Source organism: Helianthus annuus, chromosome 8 (assembly GCF_002127325.2).
Source record: "Helianthus annuus cultivar XRQ/B chromosome 8, HanXRQr2.0-SUNRISE, whole genome shotgun sequence".
In the NCBI taxonomy this organism is placed as follows: Eukaryota; Viridiplantae; Streptophyta; class Magnoliopsida; order Asterales; family Asteraceae; genus Helianthus; species Helianthus annuus.
Window position 1 is genome coordinate 87,137,518 of NC_035440.2, and position 22,545 is coordinate 87,160,062.

At 35.3% G+C, this 22,545-nt stretch overlaps 1 protein-coding gene and 1 long non-coding RNA gene across 2 annotated transcripts; one reads left to right on the forward strand and one right to left on the reverse strand.

Moving 5' to 3' along the window:
- Positions 1-4,919: 4,919 nt before the first annotated feature.
- LOC110873350 (APETALA2-like protein 1) lies at positions 4,920-6,352 on the forward strand (the record flags this gene model as incomplete). The annotated part of the gene is made up of 6 exons (XM_022122271.2): positions 4,920-4,972; positions 5,069-5,156; positions 5,240-5,385; positions 5,725-5,769; positions 5,874-5,977; positions 6,085-6,352. Coding segments are annotated over 6 exons (534 nt in total), but the record flags the coding sequence as incomplete, so codon positions are not given.
- A 3,218-nt stretch (positions 6,353-9,570) lies between these two features.
- Positions 9,571-12,332, reverse strand: LOC110873349. Its single transcript, XR_002555082.2, has 5 exons — positions 11,677-12,332; positions 11,143-11,286; positions 9,910-10,060; positions 9,788-9,834; positions 9,571-9,711 (listed from the first exon to the last, which is right to left on the reverse strand). It is a non-coding gene; the product is annotated as an uncharacterized LOC110873349 (long non-coding RNA).
- Positions 12,333-22,545: the final 10,213 nt, after the last annotated feature.

The following is a 22,545-nucleotide window of genomic DNA, read 5'->3' on the forward strand; positions in this document are numbered from 1 at the left end:
ACAAATAAGTTTGAACATAACTTATTAGATTTGAAAGTTTGCCATTAATGTGTTTGATTTTAAATTTCGAAACTGTAAATTGAATTTAAATTTTAAAGGTTAGACTTTCCTAATAAGTTTGCTTGATTTACGGGATTGGATATTAGTGATTTGATTTTCAGATTTTAAATTTTAAATTTTGAACTCAATCATTATTTTAAATTTAAATTTTGAAGTAATGGCAATCTGAGTCTGATTTTTTTCGTGATTAATATCCGCTTGAGTAACCCAATCTGAGTCTGATTTTTTTCGCTAACAATTCTGGTAAACTTTCCCGATTTGGGTTTTCTGCAAGGCTAATCATCTAAATTAATTTGTTATTTTTATGGTTTACCATTGCATAAGTTAGTATAATTTGTTGATAAAGTTTTATTTTGTGGGATAGTAGTCATAAATTGAGTAATATTCAAGGTTTATGTGTTTTTATTTTGATTCATTAAATAAGATGTGTTTGAGTAATATTCAAGGTTTATGTATATATGAGATTTTGTTGATTGGCATAAGGTGTTAGATAAGATGTGTTTGAAGTTGTGAAGATGAATAAGTGAGACATGTGTAGCAGATATTAGTGAGTGCACAACACATTAGTTAGGGTTTTGAATTATTGCTACAGGTTAGTGATGTTAGAGATTGTGTTTTGAGAAATGTGTAGATTGAATTATGTTTGTGTTTGATTGTGACACCTTTGATTGTGCATGAAATTGCTGGTTATATGAGATTTTGTTGATTGTAGACAAATAAGTTTGAACAATTAGATTCACATTTAAGTATAAAAAATGAGAGGTTGTTATAATCTGAATTATATTCTGAACAAAAAACTGAAAGGAAAAGGAAAAAAAGAATAATTTAACACACAGAAAAGAGGATAGAGAGAGAGTTGCCACTTCTAAATCTAATTAAATGAGTTTGTTTTGCAGGTTCGAACAACTTCATGTGTATATTTTATTATAAAAATAAAAGTTTTTTTTTTGTTTCATGGGTCGTTCAGAGATGCAAGTTTCTGCCTCCGGTTCTTGCCCGAAGTTTCTGACCTTACTCGCAACCCATTGACTACAACTTTCAATTCAAAACAATTATAAAAAAATTACGTTTGAAAACATGTATTTTATTTTATTTAATGACATAACTCGATTAATATAAAGTAAATTTTTCTACCCACGAAGTTCACGGGTGATAACCTAGTGAGCTATAAACAGAAACTAACTTCATAAATAACCAGGTAAGTGTTATACTCTTTGTAAAGAAAAAAGTTACAAAAATTGTTTCAAAATAAAATATACACACACCCCTTTTTACATGTATGCTATAAATTGTGTATTGATTACTAAAATTTTATAATGTTAAATTTAATTTTGAAATTTATTTGGAAATATATGGAAGAGGTTGATATTTATTTGGTAAAGAAGTGTGAGGCACTAAGGTGGTTCCAGGAAGCATCATGCCAATCAAGAAATTATGCTTAACCATGAAGATTTATAGGATTTTATTTGTTCTTTTTTATTTGTAATTTAGTCACTAAAATATACGTAACCTTTTGCTTCAATTGATTTGTTCTGATACAGAAAAGTGGGCCCTATAATTCAATGGTTTGTGATATGTCAATGTGGTTGTAACATTTAATTTTATAAATTTTAAAATATATTAGTATCTCACAAAAAGGTTAAAAATAATATACGTCGTGGGAGATTGTTCACGGGTTTATATCTTCGATAATACAAGTAAATATTGTTTCATATTGAAAACTTACCTATTCATTCAATTCAATACTTACTATTCACATAAGCGGCAATAATGACCGTCCCCAATTGACTGTAATGGGTGGCAAACTAAAAAGTGATAGACGACTATCTGACACTTCTTTATTGGCCTAACAAATTTATAATTTTATCCCGTTTTAAAATGACGATTTTGCCATGAGTATAAAATTATGTTTTTGCTACCACTTAAAAATAAATTTGTGCTTTTACTCCCAGCTAAAAATTTCGATTTTGCCCTCAGTTAAAAATTACGATTTTGCCCCGTTTAAATTTATACGTTTGCCATTAGTTTTTTTCCTTAAAATTACGATTTTGCCATCAGTTTAAAATTATGTTTTTACCCCCACTTAAAAATAAATTTGCGCTTTTGCTCCTAGCTAAAAATTTCGATTTTGCCCTCGGTTAAAAATTTTGATTTTGCCCCGTTTAAATTTACACTTTTACTATGGGTGTTAAACGGGTCGTGTTCGCGGGTTGACGGGTTCAACCCGACCCGAACCCGAAAATTTTAGACGAACCCGAACCCGAAAATTGTGTCATACATATGAACCCGAACCCGACCCGAATATTCTCAGGCTGACCCGAACCCGACCCATTCAACCCGAAATTTTTATTTTTTGATTTTTTTTTCAGCAAATTAATATATTAAAATTAACATCTACTACAGAAAACACAAATTTATATAATAAAATTACATTAAAATCATAAAATATTATGTCAATTTCCCTTTTTAAGTTATATTTTTGACATAAAATTACACACCTAATCAAACTATGACATAAAATATATAGTAAAAATATAATTTTAATATAAATGGGTTAAACGGGTTAACCCGCCAACCCGACCAGGTTGACCCGAACCTGACCCTAACCCATTTAGACTAAACCCAAACCCAAACCCGTGAATTTCGTGTTAGGTTCGTGTTGGAAATTCACACCCCTAACTTTTACCATTAGTTTTTTTTCCTTGAATTACGATTTTGCCATCAGTTTAAAATTATGTTTTTACCCCCCACTTAAAAATAAATGTACGCTTTTGCTCCCAGATAAAAATTTCACTTTTGCCCTCGGTTAAGAATTATGATTTTGCCCCGTTTAAATTTAAAGTTTTGCCACTAGTTTTTTTCTCATAGCCAAGTTACGATTTTTCCCTCAACTTAAATTTACATTTTCTCCATCTTTTTTGTTTGTTTTCCTGGTTAAATTACAATTTTGCCCCCAGTGTAAAATTGCAGTCATGCCAACCGGTGCCTGCCACTCCCCCATTGGTCCTTTTAATTTACGATTTCATCCCTGAATTAAAATTACCATCTCACCGTCGGTTCAAAATTACGCTTTTCCCATCATTTTATTGTTTTTAGCAAAACTATAAAAGTTTTTTATTTTAATTGATTTACTCCATTTACTTTTTTTTCGTGTCAAAGAGCTGCCTAACACTCGCTAATTAGTCCTGAAAAATTACAGTTTTGCCCTGAGCCGAAAATTACGGTCTTATCATCGTTTTAGTTTTTTCCTAGCAAAATTATATATATATATATATATATATATATATATATAGGGAGGGGCTCATGCGAGAACCACCCTTATTGTGAGAACCTTGAGAACCAATGTGAACACAACCTAAAATAGCTAAAAAAACCTAACCCCCACCCTCCCCCCCCCCACCAAAAACCTAAACCCCCCACCCCCCCCCCCCAAAAAAAAAACCTAACCCCCCCCCCAAAAAAAAAAACCTAAACCCCCCTCCCCCCCCCCCAAGCTATATGCTAAAAAAAACCTAACACCACCCCCCCCCCCCAAAAACCTAAACCCCCTCCCCCACCCCCCAAAAACCTAAACCCCCCCCCCCCCCACCCCCTACCCCCAAGCTAAAATGCTAAAAACTAAATCCCCAAAAAAACCTAAAAAAATCTAAAAAAATCAGAAAAAAATCTAAAATTTTTTTTTTGAATTTTTTAATATTTTTTATGTTAAAATCGCTACTTTTAGAAGCAAAAAGAAATTTTTTTTTTAAAAAAAAATTAAAAAAAATTTTTTTTTTTAAAAAAAAAATTAAAAAAAAATTTTTTTTTGGCTTCGAAAAGTAGCGATTTTTTTATAAAAAATATTAAAAAATTCAAAAAAAAAATTTTTGTGTGATTTTTAGCTATTTTTAGGCATTTTTTGTGTGTTCACATTTGGTTCTCGCGGTTCTCACAATAAGAGGTGGTTCTCGCATGATCTTCTCCCTATATATATTTATGGAACCTATTAAGTCTAACCACCATTCAAGTCAATATCCACCATTGGATTTGGCTGAGATTAAATCTTAGCCACTTAAACTCATAAAAATAACCTCTGTTGGCAGTTCAAAGAAGTTTCCTGTTTCCTGCCCATGTTCTCCCCAAATCACGGTATGTTGGCGGTTCTTAGCGGTATGTTGTCGGTTCTTAGCGGTTTTGAAGGCGAAGTACCTAAATTCATCCTTATAAACCCCCTTTACCACATGAATCAATGCGTCATCTGGCTCCTTCTTCCCATTCGAAGAATCTTTTCTCTCTCATCCAAGCATCTCAACATCATCTGGTATCCATTGCCCAAATTTGAAAAATTAGGAGCCACCAGTGTTCACCGCCACTACCACGGTTTACGATTACGAGAAGTGGGCACCGCCATTCAACCACAATCTGGTAATCCGTTCTCTCCGGTCTTGGTTGTTCTCCTGCCATGGCTTCGAGCACAGTCCATCTCTCTCACTCTTGGTAGTCCGTTATGTTTCTCAAAGCCCTAATTAAAGAGAATTTGTTAGATGTCTGTTTGTTTTGATGATGTCTTTATATTGTTGATTACAGTTTAGGGTTACACCGCTGAATTTCTTAAGTTTCAGTTTGCTTGATCTGTTTCTATTTTAAATTTGTTGGTCACTGTGGAAATTGATGGGATGTGTATAGAATTTATGTCTGTTGTACAACTAAATACTGACAAACAATTGATCATGCAGGGATTGTGGGTAACAAGTTTATCTAGGTAAGCAATTAAGGTTACCGAATTGGCGAATTTGCACTGGGTTCGCTCGGTTTTGCTAATTAAACTTGTATAGGATTCTGTTGTTTGACCAATAGCTGAACTATTTGTTTTTGTTTGATTGTCTGTGATTGGTTTTGTAGGTGGATTTGACACTGCACATGCTGCCGCAAGGTAACTAACTATCCGTTTTATTTTTTTTTTGTTTTTCTATTTGAACTTACATTATCAAGTGAAGCATTCCGTATGAGTTTGACGTTTTTGTTGTAGGGCATATGATCACGTTGCGATTAAGTTTCGTGGACTTGATGCCGATATTAATTTCAACATAAGTGATTACGAGGAAGACCTTAAACAGGTTTGGCTGAAGTTACTTAAATATTAACACCATTTAAGTGTGTTTGTGCCATTTTATTCATTTATCTTATGTAACTTGTGCAGATAAAAAACTTGAGCAAAGAAGAGTTTGTTCACATTCTTCGCCGTCAAAGCACTAGGTTCTCTAGAGGAAGCTCAAAATACCGGGGTGTTACCCTGTACAAATGTGGTCGATGGGAAGCTCGGATGGGGCAGTTTCTTGGGAAAAAGTGAGAACTTATAGAACTATATCTGAAAATTAGAGTAAAGTACACGGATTGGTCCCTGTGGTTTTCACTTTGTAATGCACTTAGTCCTCCAACAAATCTAAAGGATTCAGCAGGTCCAAGTTAGGGACTAAATGCGTACGAAGTGCAAACCATAGAGACCATCCATGTGACTTTTGGAAAGCTAGGGACCAAATCCAAAATTTTGATAAACCACATGGACCATCCATGTACTTTAATCAAATTATTAAGAACCTGTTTTTTTTACCTTGATTTTGGGGAATGTGAATCAATTTGTGTACGTTTCATGTGACTGAATTGGTGACACTTTGTTTGCCTTAGGTACATCTATCTTGGATTGTTTGACACTGAAATAGAAGCTGCAAGGTTAGCACAAATATTCTCTCCAGCCTCTTATCGTTTTTCATTCTTAAATGGATCTGTTCTTATACACTTATCATGTCGTATTATTATGATTATCAATAACTTAGGGCCTATGACAAGGCTGCTATAAAATGCAACGGAAGAGAAGCGATCACCAACTTTGAACCCAGTTCGTATGAGGGGTCGTTAAGTTCCGAGACTGAAAACGGAGGTATTAAACTATTAATCAACTTCTTCAATAGTAACATGCTAAATTACCTTACTGTAATACATGTATTTTGAAAGTATCGGTCATGATTTGTATCTTTTTTATTACAGATTACAACCAATCCATAGATTTGAATCTTGGTATTGGTAACCCTTTATCTAAACAGGAAGACGGGATAGCATTTTGTAAACGGGTTAGCCGGTTATAAATGAGCCATCGTCAAATTGTAAACATGTTAAATGGGCAGGAAAGTTGTAATAATATGGGTTCTAAAACCGACTACCATATGGTGCTTAAAGTTGTGTCAAAAACTGATCAATTTCGTGCCATGATTAAGGTTGTGTCACTAATTGTCATCTCTATCTATGATTAATTTATAATTTTGTTTCAATTTGTGCAGGCTTTTGAAGGAGAAAGTGTGTGTGTCAACTGTTCACAAGCAACCATTCTTCTCTCAAGCTCCATGGGCCCATGGGATGGGAAAAAGCGTAGCGTTTCGGATTCGAACTTGGAGAATGGTAATACTTTATTTTTAGAACATTTATCTTAAATCTTTGAATGTTATAACTTATATATTTGTTTGTTTCTAGGGGATTTGAGAATAACTTGAGCGTGAAAAAGCCTCGGGGTTGGTATACACCTCCATCTACTAAGTTTTATGATGACAAAAGGTCAATGTACCATTTGGAACGTGTGTTCTTGTATTGGTTTCCTATGTGATAGGTACAAATCAAACTCTCTAAATAGAAATTTAATAATTACTCCTTAAGGGAATGGTCCAGTGATAAAGACTTAATATTAAATTGAACTACTGGACTGTGGACTGTCTACTGAGTTAACATATATTTCTTTCTAATCAAATAATGTTCATTATTTTCTTTAGAATGTCATATGCATACCCTACTTCAAATCTAATGAACTAACATATATTTCTTTTACAAACAAATAATATTTTTGTTTAGAATGAAAAAAAATATCTATGTTATTATGACATTAGAGCAGGCTGCATCGATTATGGAAGCAGGGCTGTCAATATGACTGTTATGCCCCTCATTGGCTGAGAAATAGTTTTTTAACAAGGTTGGTAATTTTGATGTGGAAAAACATGATGATATGGTGTGTCTTGATGATCTGCTCTAATGCGGTGTTGTTATTGGATCTTGGTTCATTGGTCGCACTAATTTCAAGGACTGCCAAGAACTGGTTACATCATTTGCGACAACAGAGCAGTCAAAATGACCATGCTACCCCTCACAACTCGAGACGCAAAATCATGACTGGTCACAATTTTAGTAACATAATTGTTAAGCTGTTATCTGGGATGTTGCTGTTAAAAGGCCAAAATGGTTATGATGCTACGTTTTTTATGCCGGTGAAGCCGCACAACTATGGGTACATGAAGGGCATTTTGGGAAGTTGCACGAATATTATAATTCTATCGCAGTTAAGAAATGGTTGTTTACTGATGAATAGGCCTTGGTACTGGAACAATTTGTTGCCTGATTGTAGGATCTGGAACTTATTCCCGAACTTAAAAGCCCACATCTAAATTCTGTTGTTGGTTCTGTTTTAGGTTAAGGCGGGGGCCCAGGTTATAAGGTATAAACCAGGTCTATTGCTGGATTGGAAGGCCCAGTTAAAGGGTGGGATGCTGATGGATAGCTGCTACTCCTGGGCGCTAAATCAGCTGCATCAGGCCCAGATTTGGTGGAATTTCAGTGGGTTGGGCTCAGGTAATAAGTGGAGGTCGAAGGCCCATCACCCGGGTGGATATCCTAGCTGTTTTACGCGGGTTTTCAAAAAGGAGACGGAAAAGAAGAAAAGGAGAAGCAAACCGAAACACCATCAATATACATTATCTTTGTTTGTTACGTTGTTAGCGTAACCCGTCCACCGGACGGGTATTAAACTAGTTATAGTTGTGCTTTTTTAGTTGATTGAGAATTAGCGAGTGTTAGGCAGCTCTTTGAACCGAAAATTACGGTCTTATCATCGCCCCGCAACACGGGCGGGGCATCAACTAGTAGATTAAAAAAGCGGAATGCAAGTAGTGATCATGATATGGTCTAAAAGAAACTCGTTATACAAAACACGAGTTTTTTTATTTTATATTATACATCAAGTAACTATTAGAACTTACCTATTGATTAAAAGCGGAATGCAAGTGGTGATCATGATATGGTATAAAAGAAAGTCGTTATACAAAACACGAGTTTAATTTTTCATTTTATTTTATTTTATTTTGAGAAAAGTGCCTGGATAGTTCATGTGGTTTGCTCTGATTTCACCTTTAGTCTCTATATTTTTAAAATTACAGCTATAGTCCCCAACATTGACAAATTCGTTCTCTAATAGTCCCTGGCGTGAATGGGGGTTAGTTTTCTCAGTTATATTAGTGTGAAATGACTACAATACCCTTAATATAAAATAAAATTACAAGTATCATATATACCCTTACAAAGTAGTTGAAATATCATATATACCCAATCCATTAAATACAATTTAATAAATGGCAATTTTACCCTTATTTTTCTAGAGCTTTGAGATCTCATATATGACCTTTAACTTCAAATATCATATTTACTTTTTTCTAGCTTAATTTATTTAGCTTAAATATTATATATGAAGAATACTATGATTTATGAAAAAAAAATTAAAAATAAAAAGGGGTAAAAATGAATTTATTCTTAAAACGTGTTATATAAAAATATGAAGTTAAAAGATGAGCGAATATAAAAACTTTAAGTTAAAAAATAAGGGTAAAATGATATTTATTAGATTGTTTTTACGAAATTGAGTATATTTGATATTTTAACTAATTTGTATGGGCATATATGATATTTTTAGTTTATTTTGGGTATCTATGAAATTTTTCAAGTTTATAAGAGTATATATGAAACTAATCCTAATATTTAACGGACAAATGATAGTTAGAAATCATCGAACAGTTGGTGGGTGTATTACTAAACAAATAAAACTCTTACAAATCTCTTGTAAGAATACATGAAGTGGTAGACAATGGTAACGGGTAGAATCCTGTCACGTAGGCGTCACCTAGACTTCGAGGGGTTTTACCCTCCAAAGCATAAAAGGGATGAAGTGATGAAAAACAAGGGGCTAAAAAAGTCAAGTGGGGAGAGTGAAGGAAAGAGACAACGTCGAACAAGATTATGCCTTTGAGGAGGGACAACGTCCACATGAAGGATGGACGGAGTGGTGTGAGCGGCATAAATGGCATGGAGGGGATTGTCCTCCTCTCTACACGCCCGTATAAAATCAAAGTTGTAATCCATTTATGTCATTGAAAAAAAACTAGAGTGCGGTTAAAAAGGTAAATTAAGGCAGGGGAATTTTGTAAAGCTAATATGTCATGGGATCAAACCATTCTTTTGATTTGGTCAAACGTGGCGTCCAAGTATGAACAAGGGACATACAAGATTTAGCTATAGATCCTATAATAAAATCGGTACTTCAAAGGTCACACGTGCATGGCTTCAAGCTTGAAGTGACATTGATACTAATGTGGGCCCACGCGCATTCTGACAATTTAACAACCTGTAGCCCATTTATTCTTTTCTTTTATGATTACAAGTGAATTTAAGTTCACTAGTGTTTTTCAATATGCGCGCGTTGCGCGAAAGGCATTGGGGCTTTCAAAATGTTGTCTTGAGAGCGATTCTAGCATGATAGCTCCCAAGTCATATACATGGTCATGATCATTATCCTAAATGTCAAACCTGAGAAAATGTATATTAACATTAGGGAGACATATTATGAGCATTGACCTCGGAAAAGTCAAACTATTCTATTTACCTTTTGCTAAGAGTTTCACTTGATTTGGTGATAGAATGCCCAGCCACCTGTAGTAAAAAACCTTATAATATTGCAACTTGCATTTAGAGAAGTGTTACTTGAATTAAGAAGAAACTACATACCTTAGATTCTGCTTGAATTAAGAGAAAAGTTCACCTAAAACTTTGATCCAACAAAACATCAGTTATTTTAACGTTGTTTGGGCTGAATTCCTTTTGAAATCCCGATAGCCGCCACAAATCTCTGTGCCCGCCCAGGAGAGTTTATGTCCAGCTATCAATTTAAATTTAAGGTATGTTAAACTCTTGGAGATTGTTTGTTTGACTTATGGAGTCAAACCGACCGATATTTAACTTTCAAGTTGCTAGTAACCTTTTGAATTCCAGAAAAGTTTTAATAATCATACCAAGTTATAACAAAAGACTATTAAGGGTGTGCGTTTATGGTTCGTCAATCGGATTAATGGAAACGCTCCTTGTAGAAGTCGTCGTATTTATCTGGTAGGGTGGTGGTGGTCATCAGCTAAAAGAATCCAAAATCCTAGTGGTGTTAATAGCCACTCTTTCACTCTTTCATTTTATCTCGCCAAGTGTACTCATAAAGCCAACAAAAGCTTACATGGGTAAAACAATCGGCGTCATTTTAGCTCGAAAAATGTGCCCCAATTGCCACCCAAAGAAACATCATATTGTTTTAATTATTATTTTTTTTGTATATCAAATGGGTATTGGGCTATATAAAGCTAATGGGCTAACTTCTAAAACTTAAGAAATTGTTTTGTAATAGGCCTATCAATAACTTGGACTTTGTATAGGTATACTATCTAAAAAAATATAACATATATATCGGATTTTTTTTAAATGTGCCCCTCATAATCACGGGCCCTGGCCGGTGGGCCTCCCCGCCCACCCCCAGGGCCGCCCATAATATATCAAATGTATCGTGATAAGAGCTACTTTCTATCAGAAAACTAATACTCCCTATGGAATGTTTTATATGTAAAAGGTCAAAATTTAATTGAACAATCTCCAAAAAGTTGACTAAACTATGTGTGAGTTCCTGGTGGTGAAAGGGGAGCATCCAGAATCATAAAGTTAGGCTGCTTTATTAGAATAGAAGACAATACGGGTCAGTTTTTTTGTACACCATTTTTTTTTCTATTTTACTTATTGTAGTCCAGATTACCCTCTTATACTATGACTATCTTACAGCACACCTACTTCACAAAAAGTTGCAAAAAACATAGTGGAGAATGAAAAATAAACAAAGCGATACTCTTGTATATTAGTAACTTATAAGAAACTTGTAATAACGAACAAAAACCAAGCAGAAGAACACTTTAAACAGAAAATTACCAGAAGAAAGCTAAGCGTGAACAACTTCAAAACCCTGCAATTCGTTAAAGTTCATCCATGGCTTGACTCAAACATTCGCTTCACACATCTTCTTCTTCTCACCTCCATCATTCGCTTCTAGTGTGATATAGTAGTACATTGTCACTACAACCAAGAATGACCCACAAATAAAAAGAAATCCTTAAGAATACACGAAATACTTTTATGTACATACACATTGTACTTAAATCAGATATTGCAAATTAGATTTCATTTGTAATAGGTTGTTGTATTGTAACTGACATATTGTGTAATGTAATCATTCGTTAACTTATATAATGAAAACATCATATTTGATGAATTTATATTTCACACAAACTTGTTAATATTATATTATAGTTTTATTATTACAAAACATCCAAACACCCCCTAAATCATAAAGTAAATAAAACAGGGAACAAATAACCTAAACCAACAACAACACTCGTTTAGGTGAGTCCAATATCACGGAAAAAAACATAGCCAAAACTAAGCGGAGGAACCTGAGGTACTTACCTTACTGAAGGTATCTTGGGAGTAACCAATCTGCAGTAATGCCGGAGACTTCACCAAAAATTCACTCGCTAGCGGTTCTGATTAAGAACACACCGCCGAAAAAAGCAGGACCTTGGCCACCGGAAAGACTACTATCGGCGCGTGGGTCAACCATCTCCATCATCATCAACATCATCGCCCATCATCATCGTCTCCCTTATATCAGATCTATCTGTCTTTATAGTATAGTTGCAATCAGAACATGAAGAAGAGGCGTGAAGGATGAAGTTAAACATGGACGTTAGGGTTTTAGTGGGTGTTGTACTTGTGGGAGTGCCAAATAAGAACGCATGCTTGGTGATGAATCTATCACCGCCCAAATCAGACAATGAATTCCGTCTCGAGAATCGACCGATTGAAGTTACCGGTACCGCCGCCGGAACCCTAGAACCCCCGGCCATCAAGTTCCCATTCAGCGACGATCGACAACATTACCGTCGGCCGGAGACCACAGTCGGTTCCTCCACCACCGCCGCGCCTCTCTCTATCTTACTCTGCCTCCGTCGCGCGCTCTCTCTCCCCTCCGTCGGGCAATCTCTCTGTATCTCTTCTACCGTCAGAATGGGAAGCGGTCTGTGCGGAGGTTTTTTTTATGTGTCAAAAAGAGCCCTTGAACACCCTGGAGTTTACTGTTCATTCGTTTCGTTTATTAATATATAGGGTAATTCCTCCACTCACTTCTCTAGTACCGGAGGGTATGGAGAGCTTATTCCCATGAGACCATTTGTAGTGGGGCATAGTTTTTAAAAAATTTTCAAAAAAAGCGCCAGATAACGTCCCCACCCCATTACACCCAGCGTTTTCGGGCGTTATTTTCGAAAAAAAATCAAAATGACGTTTTATTTAAAACGCTTTGCTCGATTTGACCGGACCAATCAAAAGTCTCCAACGGCTAGATAACGGCTACTTGTTTAATTTTTTTTAACCTTTTACCTATATATATATATATATAAACTCATTCATTTTCAACCAAAACTATCTCAAAAACTCTCTAAAAAACCCAACCATTTTATAAAAAAACTTGATGGATTCTCCTAGTTCTTCATCCATGGTAAATTTTTACTACAACGAGTATTTTGCGGATGCGATGGTTCCACCAATGAGGAGGTTGAGCAAGAGGCGGTTACGAGTGCTTGTCAACTAGCGGTGAGATATGTCAACCATTGTCGTCGCCCCCAAGCAGAAAAAAATAAAAGAGGTTATATTGAACGAGACCGACGCGCGGCACACGATCGTTTGATGAAAGATTATTTTGATGAGGCGCCGACATTTTCGAACGAATTGTTTAGGCGTCGTTTCCGAATGAGTAAGCGGTTGTTTCTACGCATAGTCGACGACTTGGAAGCCAACTACGATTATTTAAAAAAAAAACGGATGCGAGAGGGGCACTTGGATTTACCGGTATCCAAAAGTGTATGTCGGCGTTACGAATCCTTGCTTATGGAAACACTACCGACATCAACGACGAGTATCTAAAAATGGCGGAGAAAACAACGCGAGACAGCTTGGAGCATTTTTGTCGCGGTACAATTCCTATACTTTACTTTTAAAAAAAACGACCAGTATGTTTACAATTTTTTTTTGAAGCTTATGTTTGTCTATGTTTTTTTATAAAGGTATAAGTGATGTGTACGGTGCGCGTTATCTTAGAACGCCCACATGGGACGACCTTCAAAAGATCTACGAGGTACATAATGCTGAGCATGGTTTGCCTGGTATGATCAGGAGCATAGATTGCATGCATTGGTGTTGGGATAACTGCCCGACTGCATGGCGAGGCCAACACACACGTGGTGACCAAAAAGGACCCACTATTATTCTTCAGGCGGTTGCTTCACAGGACCTTTGGGTTTGGTCGGCTTACTTTGGCGTTGTCGGGTCATGCAATGATATCAATGTTTTTGAATAATCTCCGTTGTTAGAGGAGTGGATTTCTGGCAAAGCTCCAAAAGCGTCGTTTTACGCAAATGGAAACTACTACCCTCATGGATATTATTTGAGCGACGGAATTTATCCTATGTATTCGATTTTCGTGAAGACGTATAGTGATCCTATTGATGAAAAAAGAGCATACTTTAAAAAGGATCAAGAGTCTTCACGAAAAGACATTGAGAGATGCTTTGGGATTCTTAAACAACGCTGGCAATATTTGAGAAATCCTTGTCGTGCATGGAGCAAGCAAAAAATGAGAGATGCTATGTACGCTTGTATAATCATGCACAACATGATTTTGGAAGACGAAGAAAAGGCGATATGCCAGAATTATGTGCCAGAAACCGTTCAAGAGGAGCATCCACAGGCGTCAATGGAAGAAAGAGTGAATAATGCGCGAGAGTTGCGTTACGAACCGTACCATTCCCAGTTAATGTTGATTTGGTACACCACGCATGGTCGGTTCGGTATGTACCACCTGAGGGAGAGGAAGAAACGGAGGACGAGGAAGACGAAGTTGGCGAGGGTGAAGAAAGCGAAGATGAAAACTAGTGTTTTTTTTAATTTAATCGGATTTTAATATTTTTATTTCTAGTATTGTTTTTTTTTTAATTTAATGAAGTATTTAAAGTTTAAAAAAAATAATTGTGAAATGATTGCATGGGCGTTATTGGAATAATGCCCCACTACACCACTTTATGCTATAATGCCCCATGCTGACTGGGATGACACGTGTCGAATAATGCCCCATGGTGGGGGCATTATTTTGATTTACCACTACACATGGTCTGAGTATGGTCGCTACGTAGGCGTCACATCACTATCCCATGGAGGATGACCCTTCTTGCATTTTGAGGGGGTGGAGGATGGGCCTACCCCACATAATTTTATTTATTTTTATTGTTTAATTTATTTTATTTGTTTAACTTTTATTATTTAATTTTTATTGTTTAACTTTTTTATTTGTTTAACTTTTTAAAACCAATTCAAAATTTAAATAAAAACAAGACATAAAAGAAGATGATAAAATCCATTACATAACATAAATAAAAATTACATAACCTATATAAAATTACACTACCTAAAATTTATGAAAAAGAGTAGATTTAAAAATTTATAAAAATTACACTACTCACTATCGTCTTCGTCACCGTCCCCGCCGTTTGCTTTTTTCCATATATGTTCTACCAAATCCTGTTGAAGGTTTGCATGCGTGAAGTCGTTGGTTAGCGAGAACGAGTTTAAATCAAGTTGCGCCGGATCTACCGGGACAGTATTCCCGATAGATGCATTCTCATCATACTCACAAATCGCCCGACCTTCGTCTTCAATAATCATGTTGTGGAGCAAAATGCAAGCGTACATACAAAGGCGCAACCTCTTCGGTGTGAACGCACGTGCCGTTGTTCAATGATGGCCCATATTTTTTTTGTAAAACACCAAAACAACGTTCGATGTCTTTTCTTGCGGCTTCTTGACGCTTGACAATTTTTTTCTTTTTTCGTCCTCGGGATATGGAATAGTCTTGACAATTGTAGACCAAGACGGATATATTCCGTCAGCAAGATAATACCCTCGTCTATACTCAACCCCAGAAACTATAAAAGTGGTGTCCGGACCTGTAACAGCCCAGCGTAACCGCACCATGATATTGTCCGCTTTGGCAGCCAGCACGCTCTCAGCGTCCGCCCCTCACGGCTTTAAAACGCGTCATGATGGTGAAGGTATCAAGCCCCTTATAAGGAAGCCTCCGTTTCCCTTCACAACCGATGTGGGATATCACAGGACCGGTTCCATTAACAACATCGCTAAAGATCGCCGATTGGTATAGCACCGTTGAGGTTGTTGAGTGAACCAGGGAGACCAAAGAAAGAATGCCAGATCTACAAATCTTGTGAGGCCACGGCCTCAAGTATTAAGGTTGGATGGCCATGATCACCTCGCGTATATTGGCCTCGCCACGCATTCGGGTAGTTATGCCACGTCCAATGCATACAATCAATGCTACCGAGCATTCCCGGAAACCCGTACCGTGCTTCATGAGCTTGGTACAACTGTTGAAGATCATACGCGTTTGGGTTACGCAAATATTTTTTTGCTATACAGTTTCACCACATTATGGAAAAACCGATACAAACATTCCCGCGTAGTTCTTGCCGACATCTGTAAGTACTCGTCCAAAGCGTCGGCCACTGTCCCGTACGCCAGTTGGCGAATGGCCGCAGTACACTTTTGTAACATGCTGAACCCTTCATAATTCCGAGCATCGGGTCGTTGCGTGAAAAACGGGTCTAGCCCCGCCAAATTATCAGCAATCCGTGTGAATAACCGGCGACTCATTCGGAACCTGCGTCTAAAAATCTCGGCATTGTAAAGGAGTGCATCCAAAAAATAATCGTTCACCAATTTCTCGTACGCTCTTGTCGTAAAAATATATATAAATACGAGGAAATAAGGAATAAGGATAATAAAATTTATTAATGATAAACCTTGGCGGTCTCTGTTAATCCGTATTCGTCTGGTAATAACGCTTTCAGACGAGACGTCTTCCTCTTTCTCCTCCATAAGAATTTGTGCCGCCCTTAGCATAGCGTTTGCGCAAAACATCTCCTCTTCCTCCTCCGAATACGAGGACCACCAAGAATTAGATGGCATTGTGGATGAAAAGATATTTTTTTTATAAAAGAATGGTATAAAAATGAGAGTGTTTTGAGTTGAAAGTGAGGAGAAAATGATGAAAAATGGTATAAAATGAGAGTGTTTTAAAGAAAAGAGGGAATTTTTTTTATTAAATATTATAGCCGTTATAACGGCTACTTTTTGAATTCAAGCCCCGTCATGAGCGTCGAGTGGGAGCCGGTTGGGACGAGCCGGGCCGGGCCGAGGGGGGCGGTGTGGGGGACCGGCGCCGGGCCAGGCCGAGCCTAAACCGGACCCCATACCTTCCAGTCTAATGTTAAAATGGTCTTCGAGGTTTATTCATTTTTAGTTTAGTTAAAAACTCAAATCTTTTGAATTTAGGTTCTTATGCTTTCAATTTTATTATCATTTTTATCTAAAATCAAAATTTGGTAAGATTTTTTAGTTAAAATTCAGTTTTTTTTTTTTTGTCTTTTTTTTTTCTCCCTTTTAATGAAGGACAAATGGTCTTTTAACGTTTTATTATAACAAATTATAAAAATTTGACCATTTTGCTCTTCATTATAAGGGAAGAAAAAGACAAAAAAAAAACAGGATTTTAACTGAAAAATCTGACCAGATTTTGATTTTGGATGAAAATGACAACAAAATTAAACCCACAAGGACCCAGATTCAAAAGGTCTGAGTTTTGGACTAAAGTGGTAAATGTGACTAAACCTCAGGGACCATTTTGGCAGTTTACTCAAACATAAATTATAGGTTTAAATTCGGTTTAAGTTTGATAGTTTATAAGGAAAAGTAAGTAGAGCTGATCACTATAGCTCGTACTGACTTTTTGACACCTTTTTAGTTGGAACAATGCTTGAAGATGTCAATCTAAGGGATGGATCGACAACTACACCGAGTCCTTCGCTTTTGTCGTTGTCCATATACCGATTGAAGTTGCAACGTCGTGTTGCCTTATGGCCCTTATGAGATTGATGTTCCCATGTTTGAAATAACACACGATATAAGGCGTCCACTGTTTCCTTTTGAAAAAATTAATAAAACTTTCAACCAAAAGATATAGACATTATATAAAGTAGATGGGATAGAAGTCGACCCACTAAAACACTCTCTCGAGACCACGATTTTGCTTATAGTAGTAAGTGTTATTTCACATTGCTAATTGGGATAATTTCACATTGCTAATTATAATTATAAACTATATAAAAAAGCAACATATATATGCATATGCAAGTTGTACCATATGTTGTGGGAGTTTTTCAAAAAAATTTGAATTTTTTCCTTTCTAACCCTAAAGTTTAAATCTTTGGCAAATTAAGCTTATAGTTTCATTCTTTGTAATTTGAAACCCTTATTTTTTCCTTTCTAACCCTAAAGTTTAAATCTTTGGCAAATTAAGCTTATAGTTTCATTCTTTGTAATTTGAAACCCTTAGTTTGATTTTTCATTTATAATTCAAAAGTTTATATCTTTTGCAATTTAATCACTTTGATTTTTTTTTTTTTTTTTACTTTTAACTCAAAGTTTTACATCATTTGCAATTTAACCCTAACATTTTTTAACATTCAACATTGGTCTCTTATACTTTTCATCTTTCGCAAGTTTTCCGTTTAACGTTTCGTTCTAAATTTTCCGAGTTAACACGCCGCAACGTGCGTCTGCGGTTTCAACGTTTTTTCATCTATTTTTTCCCGTTTGACAGGCCTTTCGCAACGCATCTATTTTCCCCGTTTGATAAGTCTGTCGCAACGCGCGAGTCAGAGATCAACTTAGTTATTCTTTTTATGTTTTACACACAGGTTCACGGTCATTTAAGAAATATTTGACTTTTATCTCATTTGATATATAACTAATGAATCCCTGCCGCATTGCGGCGGGTGGTAATTCTAATTATTCCATATATAAATTATCAACTTCCTTGTGCATCATCACTTGTACTCTATGCTTGGGGAATTTTTCAAAAAAAAAAAAAAACTTGATTTTCCACTTTCAACCTTAAAGTTTTATCTTTTACATGTTGATCCATTCCTTAATTTTCCACTTTCAACCTAAAAGTTTTATCTTTTACATTTTAACCCATTTGAAAATTTCACTTTTGACTCAAACTTTTTCATCTTTTCTAATTTACCACAACACTTTATTATTTACAACTTTGGTCCTCCATACTTTTTATCTTTCGCAAGTTTTTCGTTTTACGTTTCGTGCTAAATTTTGCGAGTTAACTTGTCGTAGCGTGCATGTGAAGTTCAACGTTTTTGCTCTATTTCTCCATATTTGACAGATCCGTCGCAACGCGTCCATTTTTTCCCTTTTGAAAACTTTGCCGCAATGGGCGGGTCTTAGATCGACTAAGTTATTATTTTCTACGTTTTACGTTTCTGATTAATTTCTTCGCATTAACACACTGTAACGGGTGTGCGTGGTTCAACGATTTTTGTCTCCTTTTCGTTCAGTGTAGTTTTTACCATTTTATCTATTTTATTTTTACAATGTTGAGAGTCGATGTCGTTGTCGCATTGGAGCTACTTGGCATGGTTTTACGAACGTTTATAACCTATTAAATTTTTTACTAATATTTTGTTTCGGTTTACCCCTATACTTCCTTTACTTAAAAACTATTTTTTATTTGCATATTTTATGTACGAGTATGTATAAATATTATTTCTTCTGCATTCCGACGTAAACTTTTTTTATAGACGAGTCAGGTCAAATATAATACGTCTTCATTTAAAGAAACCATTTTTACGTGCATATTTTTATGTATGTTTCGTATAAATTCAAGTTATTGTTTGATATGAATTTCATTTACTTTACGTTTGATCCAATGACAATGTTTATACAAGTTACATTGAGTTTAACTGGATTCGTCGAAATGTGTGTTTTCATATGGTTAATGCATCATATAATGTTTGGACTAATCCATTCAATGTTTACGATGTACCCGCGCCGCAACGCGGGCGGATCTTAACCCTAGTTGGGATAAAATAAGAAAATAAATCCATAAATATATAAATGAGTGAGTCATGAGTGGATATTTCATATAACGTATTTACTTTCAGAAATCAGAACTCTAAAAATGAGGTCCAAGTGTCCAACCGTGTTCTTGCCTATGGTATTTCTCCCTTAAAATAATAATAATAATAATAATAATAATAATAATAATAATAATAATAATAATAATAAATAAAAATGTGACATGTGATTTGTTCCCACATATATTCCCATTCATGAACATCAAATTGAACGTAGTGGGCGTTAAGGAGAGTCCGCTGTGTTTGGTGTTTAACACTAGTGATGAACTTGGTATCAACACGTACCAAAAATCTCTATAATTAGGTACTGGTCTCTAAAAATACATGGTGTGGTACGACTTGGTATCGGTATTTGAAGGTAAAAACCCGTAAATACCATTACCGAACCTGAAATCGCCAAAAGTGGGTATCGAAAAATATTTTAGTTCAAGAAATTCGGTACCGGTATCCGGTGTCATTTTCTCATCTCATTTAACACCACTCTGTGGTTATGACTAGCTTAAAAAATTTGCTCATCTCATTTAACATTAAAAGGTGTGAGGAAGAGGTGTGTAAGTAACTTTTTTAACCAATCACACCATAACAATTGTTACTTAATTTTAATTAAATCATTACCCACTTTTAAAAATTTTAGTTAGCTAAAGTCGAGGTTTTTTCCCATAATAGTGTTGGTAGAAAAATTATTTACCAAAATAGTGTTAGAAAAATATTTACCAAAATAGTGTTTTTGAAGATTTTTTTTTGTTTCTCACTCCTATTCTAATTGGATAAATCCAATTCATTAAATAACTATTGATCTAATCATATTTTTAAAGAATATAAAAAAACAAATTTTTTTTATAAAACCTACTTTGAAACAAAAACATATTTTTTTGATATAAAAAAGGATTTTTAGTCACTTATTTCGTTGATACCTTATTTATTTATTTTTTTTCAAAAATCAAGTTTTCAAGCTCTTAGTTTGATCATTTTTATTCAATCCATTAACTAGGTTCGGATCCGTCCTTACTTTCTTCATTAATTAATACATGTTATAAAGAGTTAGTAGGTTCGAACCTACTATCTCTTTCGTGTGTTCGAACATTTTTTTTTGAACGGCAAATTTGGATCACTGATGAACAACTGGAGTATCATTGTGCCACTAGCGAAACCACCCGATCGTATCCATCTCCACTAGGTATAATGGCTATATACAAATTCAGGAGGAAACCCAATAAATATGGCAAAACCTCCCTTGTAGGAATCGAACTCAGGACCTATTGGTCCCAAAGCTTTAACCCACCCTCAAGTTGCCACTAAGCTATAAAGTCATGAGCTCGTGTATTCGAACATGAAATACATAATTTCTATGTGGGTTTTTCTTAAAGAATACTTTACTTAAACAAAATTTAGACTTTTAAATTTTTATCAGTTAGTAATTAAATCTACAAACTTTGTTTTTGTAAAAATAAAAAAAAAGAAAATAATAAAGAAAAGCTTTTTTATTTACCGGTTAAACTAACAGTTTTACAAATTTATTTAATATATTATGTTTAATATAACTATATATAAAATAATTAGTTAACGGAATAAAATATTAGTCAACAGAAATATATCGATGACAAAATTGAGTGAATTTTCACTTTTTTTCGTTGAATAACTTAAACTTGAATATGAGGGGGTAACTTTAACGAATAACTTAAACATGAATAGGAAGAAAGTTATAAGAATTACAATGGAGCTTCTTTTCTTTTCTTTTTTTTTTAATCAAATACAGTTTCTTCGACCTATAAAATATGTTTTTGTTTCAAAGTAGGTTTAAGAAAAAAAAGTGATTTTCTTTTTAGATTCTAGAAAAAACATGATTAGATCAATAGCTATTTAATGAATTGGATTTATCCAATTAGAATAGGAGTGAGTAACAAAAAAAAAAAAAAAATCTTTAAAAACACTATTTTGGTAAATAGTTTTGTAAAAACACTATTTTAGTAAATATTTTTTCCACCAACACTATTATGGGAAAAAACTCAGCTAAAGTCGCACTTTCTATTTAACAATCACATACTAATATAGAAACTTTTACTTTCATTTAAACCACCATAGATGGTGTCAGGGACGGACCCATATTGAGCGGATCGGGGCCCCTGGACCCCAATCTTTTTAAAAAAAATAAGAGAAGCGGCATATTAAATTTTTTACGGACTCCCATAAAATACATTAGCTGGACACCATTACAATAACTGTGAACGTAGTGTAGTGGTGAACTCCGTGTTTAGGGGAGGAGGGGTGGTCACTAGTGATAAAATTTCATCACTCACAATATCCAATCATGTTCCGCCATGTCAGCAACCATTTTTCCATCACTCACAACCTTTTTTTTAGTGGGGGTGGTCATCACTCACCACCATACCCAACAATTTTCCCCCAACCAACAACTACCCTCACAAAATCAATTCATCACGGCGTTGAAAATATCACGGAATCGAGAAACCGTGATACAATAACGCGTTATAAATTAAGCGGCGGTGGAAAAACAAAACCCATAACTCGTTATAAATGCCATCACGGGAACCACCCCGTGTGGCCTTACAAATGAAAAGTCTCGGGTCCGATCCCTGTTAAACTCTTTTTATGTTTTTCTTTCTTCTTAAATCTAGTTTTTAACTAGGGTTTTTACACCCCTTCAAAACATAAAGAGGCAAAGTTTTTTATACTCAATACGTACAAAGGCAAAAGCAAAACATTCTCCCTGTTCCTTCAAGAATTCAGTAACTGTCCATACTCCACAACCCTTATGCCGCCTTCCTCCGCCCTTCCGCCTGTGCGCCGCCGTCTTCCGCCTGTCCGCCCGTCCGCCGCCCTCTCCGCCCATCGGCCATCTGCTGCGTTCCTCTCCACACAGGTAAGAACTATTTTTTTTTTGTTTTAGTTTTGTTACTTGAATTTTGTTACTTGTCTAGTTGTTAAGGCATTACACGATGTGAATCTTTGTATGATTTGAATTTAGAATTTGTAGCTTATTAACTTAAAACTTGATTGTTTGGGAAAATCATGCAAGAATCATTGAAAAGAAAGTTTGATGCCTAATAGTCTTCAAGTAATACTGGTATGAAAATTGATTTGGAAGACCTTCCATGGTATTGTATTTTATTATTGTGTGTTTTCCATTTCGAATGACATCATATTTTTATTATTTTTATTGTGTGTTTTTTGATGAGTAATGATTATATAATTTTGTTAT